Genomic DNA, 10,718 nt, shown 5'->3' with positions numbered 1-10,718 from the left:
CTTACTCTTCTTAAAATAAGTTTTCTATTAATAGTATTATTAAGAAGGCATTCCATTTGGGCCTATGATATTAAGTCATGATGATTATAGTATTACTAAATTACGAATTGAGATTAGGGTATAATAGTCAAGTTAGGGGAAGGGCGTGTGTGAGGAAGCTGTGGAAAAAAAAGAAACAGGGCAAGTAATATCTAAATTACAAATTGGTGCAAGTTATTGCTAAATTATGTGCCGCAATAAATAACTAACCTGAAATGAAGTTACACTTCTCTCTAACTTTGATATGTATTGCAGCTTCCTATGTGCAGAATGTCTATTTGCGAAGATTCTAATACAAAACAAATAAGAATTTTCAGTCAAACTAATAAAAGTGTAATGTAAAGCAATTTCATATAATAATTGTCAATAAAATTCATTGGTCAGCATTCATAATGAACTCAAATGCAAATGACAGAAAATGCATATAATAATTCTCAATAAAATGCTAAGCCAATATCCCTAAATAACTGCACAGAGCATGCACCAAAGTAAAATTATACTGAAGCACTTAGCCAAGCATAATTACAGAAAATAAGAGATCAAGTTTCAATTCCTATGTGACAATCATTGAATGTCTCCACTAATACGTTTAGCCAAGCATCCAAACTGATCATTTTCAAAATTTTAATGAGTCAGTGGTCCATTTCTTTGTTTCAAGTTTCAACATCCTTATAAAATCCCTGTTCTTCAATCATATGTAATTCAAATGCAAATATAGCATACTTCTAAATTAACCACACAGAAAAAGAAATACCAAAATTACATGCCCAGCAGCCTCGTGGCTGAAATTTTGGGGAAAAGTGGAGTTTGTCCCTGAAAGGCCAAAGCATGAAAAGAAATGACAAAATGCAGAACTTAATTCCAAATTCTTCAACAATAATTTGTATCTTTCACCTATTAAACACAATTGTATAAGTTCACTCAACTAACGAGATAGAAATTAATTTTTAATTTGATTCACATGCTAATGAGATAGAAATTACAACTTACAATATGAAACATGGTAGAGGAAAAGCATTAATTAAACATGTATTGAACATTCAGGATATGCAAATTATTTCAACAATAATAGCTACGCACATAGATAAAGGTGTTTCTATTGAATATTGAAACCAAAAATTCAAGGAAACCCAATTGAATAATTCGAGCGAATCGTAAATACAGTAGAAGTTAGTATACTATTCAATGATCAAATCTTATGGATTGGAGAAAAAGAAATTAACAAAAACACAAAAAATGCTTGACAGTTAGTACTATGGTAGTAGTAGTGGGCAGGGAATCAAATTTCTGGAAGCTTTGGTGGAAGTTATGCATGTCTTCCATAAAGGACTAATTAACTAATTAATTATATATCAACTTAAAAAAATAAAAACAGAATCAATATGGAGACAAAACTAAAGTGATGCAGCAGAGAGCAGACACCACTTACCACTCTTGGAGGAAAACAAAAATCAGTTCGAATGCATCCTTTGGAAGTGTCACACCTAACTCTTCGAGCTCCCTTCTGAAAAAGAACTCAACACACTATTATCTCTGAAATTACCACAACAATGGCGTATCTGGCTCATGCATCAACTTGGTTTACTCTCAAATTTCAACATTGTAATTGAAATACAAGAAATAAATAAGAGCATAGTAGCTATGTTTGTGATTACCGACCGGAAACCGCTTTCAAAAATCGGAACCCCTCAAATTTCAGAACCAAATGGAAATTAATACATACCTAATCAACGACGTGAGCACAGAGACAATGATGAGAAGCGCAGAGATCGACCCCAGGAGCACGGCAAGCCCTAGCTGCGGCGGCGGCTTCAATCGACCCCAGGAGCGACAACAGTGCACGGCGGAACAGCCTCCTCTCTTGCGTCGCATCTTCATCCTCTCTCTCCATCTCGTATGCAAATCGTCTCTCTCTCCCCTCCGGGCTCCCTGCTCCGTGACGGCAATGGCGGCGGCTGCAGCGATGTTGCGGCGGTGACCCCCTCTCACTCTCTATTCTCTCGATCGCGCTCTCTCATCTCTGTCTCCTCTTCTCCTCCCTCTGGTTCACTCTTTCTCTCGGATCTGGGTGTGTGTGTGTGTGAAAAGGGGCGTGGTGCGGGTGGTGAGTGATGGTGAGAATGAGTGTGAGTGTGTGGGTGTGTTAGGGTTAGGGTTTTAAAGAATTAATTCGAAGGTGATTTGCGAAGGTGAGGGGCGAAACTTTTTTCTGATAAGATGGCGAAAGTGAGGGTATTCAAAGGTGAGTGTGATTTGGTGATAAGGAAAAGAAAAATTACTAAGTGTTTGGGTGCATTTGGCCTAGATACATTAGGCTACGTTTTTAAAGTGCACTCAAAATATAACAAATATGTTACTCTTTAAAAGCGCTTCCTTTGGTATGAAAAGTGTACCCATAGATATCAACCTACGGCTACGCTTTATAAGTGATTTCTATAATACCTAAGGCTACACTTTTTAAATGATGCCACAATTGTGTATCCTTTTCTCTTATAAAAAGGCAACACGGAGAAAAGCGTAGCCTATTCATAGAATAGGCTACGCTTTTCAAATGTAGCTTAAAAAAAGTGTGGCTGAATGGGTATTTTTCTTGTAGTGAAGTCTCCTGGCCGTGTCAAGTTGTGCATGTTGCACCAAGGAGTAGCACTCTGCTCTCAGCAAGAGCGTAGCATTCCTCTTGCTTGGTTGAGGTCCCAAGTTCGAAACCTTGGGGAAGCATGCGCTGGCTGATTTCTTTTGTGCACAAAGTGGCACCTTGCTCCTTGCTTCCTTAAGGTGCTGTGTTGGATCCTTGGAGGTAGCCTTTTAGCCAAGCGTGGCTCATTTTCCTTTGTGTGTAGCGCTCCCCACTCCCCCTTGCTCATGAGTTCAAAACTTGTGGCAAGCATTAGCAAACATTTTCCCTTGCAATTGTTTTGGTTGGAGCCCGATAATGCTCTCAAGGAGAGCGGAGCATTGTTCTTCCCTCCCTTGTTTTCTTGGTTCCAAATTGTGCTCTGCTCTCAAGGAGAGCGTAGCACCAAGCTTGCTTTCTTGATTCTTTGTTGTGCTTCCAATAGAGAGTGCTCCGCTTCTGAAGAGAGCGCTATGCTTCCTCCTTCCATGTGCCATGTTTCTTTGTTTCCTTTGCTACACTCTTCTTTTCCTTGGGTCATGCTTTTTAGGCCACGCTTTCTTATTTTCTTTTTTTCTTCACCTACAAGTAATCAAAACAACCAATCAAAGTATCACCAAATTCACAAGGTTTATAAATCATTAAAAATCAATTAAATTTAGCTTCAATTAAATAGTGGTTGATTGATTCAAAGAAACCATGCATTTCCATTCCAAATTACTTACTTATAATGCAAGAAAGTGCATAAATTCTAATAAAAACAAAGAAAAAGACTAGTAAAACTAGGCTAAGATGACTTGTCATCACAACACCAAACTTAAAACTTGCTTGTCCCCAAGCAAGCATAAAACATAAGAGAAGATAGAATAAAATAGAGAAGTATATATGTCCTTATTAAGCAGATAGTTGAACTTGGTTCATGGGGTTTCATGCAGATCAAGAGTGGTTCATTTATTACTTGCTGTCAAAACAAACAATATTTCTGTCTTCTTTCTTTTGCTTAGAGAGCTTATTACTCATTGAAGGATTGGTGGCAAATGTTGTAGTGGCCTTTGGCTTAATTTCACTCAACATTTCTTCACCACAGACACATGGCTCACTTTTTTACCTCCTAGGATCATTGGTGCTCAGCATCTCTTTGGATAACTAAGTGTCTTGTAGCTAGGTTGCTCTTTATTGTGGACTTTCAGTTGGCAATCCCAAATCAGTTGATCTAAGTGGCCAAGTTTTGAAATACTCCTTAGAACTTACTTGTCCAAGCATATCCTAGTACAAAAACACGACAGGCATATGTCCTAGGGACCAAGCTATTGGTGTCTAGCCTTATTATTTGTTTCTTTGCCACTTTTTGGCTTTTTCTATTTCTTTTTCTTTCTGTTTTGATTTACTTTCAAGGGATTTTCATTAGTTGAAGGATCATAGCAACAAACTAGCTTAAGCTTCAAGTAACATGTCATTATGCAGCAATTATTGTATGAGCTATCAATTGAATCAAACACATACCACCACTAACTTTCATTCTAACTTTTGCAACATTGAACAATTACTTTTCCAAATCAAACATCTCTCTTTTATTCAGACAGCAAGGGAAACAAAGCAAAATACTCAAGCTAATGAAGGATGACAATTATTATGCAGATAACTTTTAAACTAAAGAAAAATTGCAGATAGCTTTCTTTAGCATGTACTTTTATTTGCAACTAATTGATTACTTTAGCAAGGCATGAAGGAATCCCTGAATTAAGACATTCATAACTACAAGGATTAAGTATAAATACAACCTGTTGGGTTACAGCTTTTCATTCTTCCTTCTGTTATGTCTCTTTTGAGTTATACTGCAGATTGTCTTCAAATGTTTGCTGTTTTCCTGCATGATTCTCAAAAGTTTCTTGTTTCTCAAGCCCTTTAGGTAATTGATTAATATGCAAAGCTTATTTGTGGCTCTTGAACTTACTTTGGTGTGTGAACACCAAACTTAGTTCATTGCCAACGTTTCTCATGCAGCAAACTAACCATATGTGGAATCCTTTTTCCTTGCTAAAGGTAATGAAACTATAAACTATGAAACAGCAAATAGTTAACTAGTTTATCTAAATGTTTGAGGCTAGCATTAGGCAGAAAGTGAGAATGTGTTTCATGATGAGGCTTTGGTGGAACACCAAACTTAAAATCCTTCATTCTCCCTTAAATTGTTTTGGTGTGCAACACCAAACTTAGCTTCTTGCAATATAGATAAAGCTAATTAACCTTTTTATTGAAACAGTTATGAAAAGAAAACTACCTCAGGTTGGGTTGCCTCCCAACAAGCGCTTCTTTATTGTCATTAGCTTGACATCCTTCATTCTTGCTTAGCTTAAGTTCTGAACCTCTTTTTCCTTGTCCCACTGCCCTCCTAGGTAAGGCTTAGCTCTGTGCCCGTTTGCTGTGAAATGACTATGTGTAGCTTCATCTAGCAACTCAAGACTTCCATAAGGGAAGACCTTTGTCACTAAATATGGGCCAGTCCATTTGGACTTGAGCTTGCCAGGGAAAATCTTAAGCCGTGAATTGTATAGGAGTACCTGCAGTCCTGGTTTGAACTCTTTCTTTAGAATATTCCTGTCATGCCACCTCTTGGCTCTTTCCTTGTATATCTTAGCATTTTCATAGGCTTCTAGCCTAAATTCATCCAACTCATTTAGTTGTAATAATATTTTCTCCCCTGCTGCCTGAGAATCGAGGTTGAGGGGTTTAGTAGCCCAAAAAGCTCTGTGTTCAAGCTCTACAGGGAGATGGCATGATTTTTCATACAATAGCTGAAAGGGGGATTTTTCAATGGGAGTTTTGAAAGCTGTCATGTATGCCCAGAGTGCATCTTCTAACTTCCTGGCCCAATCTTTTCTTGTGCTTCCCACTATTTTCTCTAGGATCTTCTTCAACTCCCTATTTGCTAATTCAGCCTGGCCATTAGTCTGAGGATGGTATGGCGTGGCTACTTTATGGATTCCTCCATATTTGTGGAGGAGTTTCTCCATCTGTTTGTTGCAGAAATGACCACCACCATCACTAACAAGACCCTTGGGTACTCCATATCTTGTGAAAATGTGCTTCTTAAGGAATTGAAGAACAATCTGTGCATCACAAGTGGTTGTGGCTATGGCTTCCACCCACTTTGAGACATACTCTACTGCTACCAAGATGTATCTGAAAGAGTAGGAAGGGGGAAAGGGTCCCATGAAATCAATACTCCATAGGTCGAATAGTTCTACTTCCAGGATGAAATTTTGAGGCATCTCGTTTCTTTTTGTCAATCCTCCAGCTTTTTGGCATTCATTGCATTGGTGAACAAACTCTCTGGCATCCTTGAAGATGGTTGGCCAATAGAAGCCACTCTGTAGTGCCTTTGTAGCTGTTCTTTCTGGTCCAAAGTGTCCACCGTATGCTGAACCATGACAATCCACAAAATGTCCTTCATTTCATTTTCAGGGACACACCTCCTAATCATTCCATCAGAGCATCTCTTGAATAGAAAAGATTCGTCCCACAAGAACTTCCTTGCTTCATTGAGTAGCTTCTTCACTTGTTGCTTGGGAAATTCTTGAGGTATTTTCCTTCCTACTTTGTAATTTGCTATGTCAGCAAACCAAGGTGTTTGTTGAACTTGGAATAGGTGCTCATCAGGGAAATTCTCATTTACTTGTTGTGGTTCATCTTGCTTGGCTTCTTGTGGCACTCTTGATAAGTGATCTGCTACTTGATTTTCACTTCCCTTTCTATCTCTCTCTTCAATATCAAACTCTTATAGCAACAACACCCACCTAATAAGCCTTGGCTTTGAATCCTGTTTAGACATCAAATACTTGAGAGCAGCATGGTCAGTATACACTATAACCTTTGAGCTAATTAAGTATTGCCTAAACTTATCAAATGCATATACAATTGCTAAAAGTTCTTTCTCAGTGGTGGTGTAATTCTTCTGTGTTTCATTTAACACCTTGCTGGCATAATATATGACATGGTGTAACTTGTCTTTCTTTTGCCCCAGTACAGCACCAATAGCGATGTTACTTGCATCACACATGAGTTCAAAAGGTAAGTTCCAATCAGGGGGTGTGATAATTGGTGCTGTAATGAGTTTTCTCTTCAGAGTTTCAAAGGCATGTTTACAGTTATCATCAAAGATAAAGGGTGTATCAATCATTAGCAAGTTGCTCAATGGTTTTGCTATTTTTGAAAAATCTTTGATGAACCTCCTGTAAAAGCCAGCATGCCCAAGAAAACTCCTCACTGCTTTCACATTAACAGGTATAGGGAGTTTTTCAATAGTTTCTATTTTAGCTTTATCAACTTCTATACCTTTACATGACACTTTATGCCCAAGAACTATTCCTTCTCGAACCATAAAATGGCACAACACCAAATTAGTTTCTTGGCATCTTTTCAAAACAAGAGTTAAATTATGCAAGCAAGTGTTAAATGAACTGCCAAAGACAGAAAAATCATCCATGAAGACTTCTAAAAACTTTTCCACCATATCAGAAAAAATGAAAAGCATACACCTTTGAAAAGTGGCTGGGGCATTGCATAGCCCAAAGGTCATCCTTCTGTAAGCAAAAACTCCAAATGGGCATGTGAAGGAAGTCTTCTCTTGATCTTTGGGATCCACCACTATTTGATTGTACCCAGAGTACCCATCCAGGAAGCAGTAATAGGCATGGCCTGCTAATCTTTCTAACATTTGATCAATGAAGGGCAGAGGAAAGTGATATTTTCTTGTAGCATCATTCAGTCTCCTGTAATCTATGCACATTCTCCACCCAGTCACTGTCCTAGTGGGGATCAACTCATTCTTCTCATTGGTGATGACTGTCATTCCTCCTTTTTTTGGTACAACTTGAATCACCCATGAACTATCCGAGATTGGGAAGATTATCCCAGCATTCCATAGCTTCATCACTTCTTTTTGAACCACCTCTTTCATGGTTGGGTTGAGTCTTCTCTGAGGTTGAACCACAGGCATTGACTCTTCCTCCAATAAAATTTTATGCATACAGATGGCAGGGCTGATGCCTTTGATGTCCTCAATTGTCCAACCCAAGGCTGTTTTGTGAGCTTTTAAGACTTCAATCAACTTTGTTTCCTCTTCCATGTTCAAGGAAGAGTTTATGATTACTGGCCAGGCTTCTGCTTCCCCAAAAAACACGTATTTGAGGTGAGGAGGGAGAGGCTTCAGCTCCTGTTTTGGCTTTTCCTCTTCCTTGTTTTCAATGGATATTTCTACCATTTCCTCTCCTTGTTCTTCCTGGTGCTCTTGGTAGTTGTCCTCAAACGTTTCTTCTACCAAGCTTTCTATCACATCCACCTTTATGTAATTTTCTTGCTCAGAGGGATGTTGCATTGATTTGAAGACATTGATTACCATTTGTTCACTATGTACCCTGAAGGTTATTTCTCCCTTCTCCACGTCAATAGTGGTTCTTGATGTAGCTAGAAATGGTCTTCCCAAGATGATTGAGTTGTTTCCTTCCCCTTCTGTGTCCAAGATTACAAAGTCTGCAGGGAAGATGAACTCTCCAACCTTCACTAGTAAATTTTCTACAATTTCATTGGGTGTCTTGATTGATCTATCGGCCATCACTAGTGACATTCTAGTAGGTTTGATTTCTTCTATAGCAAGCTTTCTCATCATTGAGAGGGGCATCAAGTTGATGCTGGCGCCTAAATCGCATAGGGCGTTTTCCATTGTCATCTTGCCTATGGTGCATGAGACCACAAAACTCCCTGGATCTTTGAGCTTTGGTGGGATACCCCTTTGAATCACAGCGCTACATTCTTCAGTGAGCATAATAGTCTCCTTCTCTTGCCAGCTTCTCTTCTTGTTAATAAGCTCCTTCAAAAACTTGGCATATAGGGGCATTTGCTCAAGTGCCTCAGCCAGGGGTATGTTGATTTCCAGTTTCTTGAAGATTTCAAGAAATTTTGGAAAGTGTTGGTCCTTAGTCTCCTTGTTGGACCTTTGAGGATATGGCAATGGAGGTGTGAAATTCACTTCCTGCCTGTGATCCTTAGTTGGCTCTTCAATTGCTTCCTTCCCTTTTCTTGAATTTTGTGGCTGCTTATCCTTTTCCTTGAACTCTTCTGGAGTATACTTGCTTGCTGTCACATCCTCATCTTTGGCTTCCTCTTTTTCACCCTGCTTCTTTTCATTTTCCTTTGACTTCTTGGTTGCTTCTTCATTCTTCACCAAGATCTTTCCACTCCTTAGTTGTATAGCTTTGCATTCCTCCTTTGTATTAGGAATGGTGTCACTTGGAAGTGAGCTCAAAGGTCTCTCAATAGCAATTTGCTTGGAGAGCTGTCCAATCTATCTCTCCATATTCTTAATGGAAGCCTCCTGGTTCTTTGTTGTCATGTCTTGGTGCTTCATCATTTTATCCATTAAGATCTCCAAGTTGGTGATCCTCTGAGATTCTTGTGAGATTGGTTGATTGTGGGGTGTTGAGGGTTGAGGGTAAGTGTTTTGGTTGGTGGCTTGGTTATTGGATAGATGATGGTTAGAGTTGGGTAAGTGTTTTGTGGTTTTCTGTATGTGTTTTGGTTATTGGTTTGCTGGTTGTTGTGGTTAGTGTTTTTCCAACTGTTTTAATTTGAGTTCCTTTGCCATGGTTGTTGAGGTTGATTGTGATTTCTCCCCATCTGAGGTTAGGGTGGTTCTTCCATGAAGGGTTGTAAGTGTCACCATAAACCTCATTTGTCCCAGAATTTTGATTGTGCATATACTGGACTTGTTCTTGCTGTTGATCCTCTTGAGTTTCTTTATTTGTTCCCCATGTGGATGATGGTTGGCTTGTGTTGACTACTGCAACTTGGAGGCTATCAATTCTTTTGGCCACTTGCTCAAATTGTTGTTGAATTTGCTGCTGCATCATTTTGTTTTGAGCTAAAATTGACTCCACTCCTTCCAACTCTATTACTCCTTTTCTCTGTGATGGTTGGCATTGCCTTTGGTGAGTAAAGAAATACTGGTTGTTAGCTACCATGTCAATGAGATTTTGGGCTTCCTCTGCGGTTTTCATGAGTTGCACAGAGCCTCCTGCTGAATGATCCAAAGCCTCTTGAGATTTCAATGTCAAGCCTTCATAGAAATTCTGCAATCTGTTCCACTCATTGAACATTTCAAGAGGACATTTCCTGATTAGAGCTTTGTATCGTTCCCATGCCTCATACAAAGGTTCAGCATCCATTTGTGTGAATGTTTGTACTTCAGTCTTCAATCTAATAACCCTTTGAGGTGGGTAGAACTTGGCAAGAAACTTGCTCACTAGATCATCCCAATTGTTGATGCTGTCTCTTGGGAAGGATTCCAACCATTGAGTAGCCTTGTCTTTGAGAGAAAATGGAAATAATAACAGCTTGTAGATGTCAGGATGCACTCTATTGGTTTTGACAGTGTCACAAATCCTCAAGAAAGTAGACAAGTGTTGGTTTGGATTTTCAAGTGGTCCTCCTCCATAAGAACAATTATTTTGAACCAAGGTGATGAGTTGTGGCTTTAGTTCAAAGTTATTTGCATTAACATTTGGGGTAAGAATGCTACTCCCATAATGTCTAGGATTTGCAAATGTGTAGGAGGCCAAAACTCTTCTTTGTGGTGGATTGTTGTTGTTATTGGCTGCTCCTCCTGGTGGATTCGTTGGGATTGTTGAGTGTTCCTCCATATCTTGGAACTCTTCTTCCGAATCCTCTTCTCCAACAATATTTTTCCATCTTTCAGCTCTTCTTAATCTCCTAAGATTTCTTTCATCTTGTTCACAAAAGGTGGGTATAGCTCCCATTGTCCCTGACATGCAAACAAAACATAAAAATCACATAAAACCAGAAGGACCGTAACACTTCAATCCATTGCTAGAATGAAATTTTAGTTAGCTTAAGCAAAAATTCAAACAGTTAGTGGGTTAATCAAAAGTTAAAGAAACAGAAAAGAAAAAGTGGTTGATCTAGATCTCCACTTCACTTAATCATTGTCGATCTAATCAATCCCCGGTAACGGCGCCAAAAACTTGATGGTATATTTTGGAAAACGAAT

The 10,718-nt window shown here is 38.9% G+C and overlaps 1 protein-coding gene across 1 annotated transcript; it reads right to left on the bottom strand.

Annotated features, from left to right (window-relative positions):
- Window positions 1-272: 272 nt before the first annotated feature.
- Window positions 273-1,911, bottom strand: LOC107608219 (uncharacterized). The gene is made up of 4 exons (XM_016310079.3): window positions 1,763-1,911; window positions 1,469-1,543; window positions 794-852; window positions 273-328 (listed from the first exon to the last, which is right to left on the bottom strand). Exons 1-4 carry the CDS (start codon window positions 1,909-1,911, stop codon window positions 273-275), a joined length of 339 nt encoding a protein of 112 aa, XP_016165565.3.
- Window positions 1,912-10,718: the final 8,807 nt, after the last annotated feature.

The sequence above is a fragment of the Arachis ipaensis genome, chromosome B7, assembly GCF_059453495.1.
Source record: "Arachis ipaensis isolate K30076 ecotype BB chromosome B7, ASM5945349v1, whole genome shotgun sequence".
Lineage (NCBI taxonomy): Eukaryota > Viridiplantae > Streptophyta > Magnoliopsida > Fabales > Fabaceae > Arachis > Arachis ipaensis.
The sequence above is the reverse complement of the archived record's forward strand: the minus strand, read 5'-3'. Positions and strand labels throughout refer to the sequence as shown.

Coding starts and splice junctions, on each gene's coding strand:
- LOC107608219 (XM_016310079.3), bottom strand. CDS start 1,911: ATGCGACGCAAGAGAGGAGGCTGTTCCGCCGTGCACTGTTGTCGCTCC. Junction 1,544..1,762: donor GTGCTCACGTCGTTGATTAG/GTATGTATTAAT, acceptor GTTCTTTTTCAG/AAGGGAGCTCGAAGAGTTAG. Junction 329..793: donor CTGCTGGGCATGTAATTTTG/GTATTTCTTTTT, acceptor GTTTTGTATTAG/AATCTTCGCAAATAGACATT.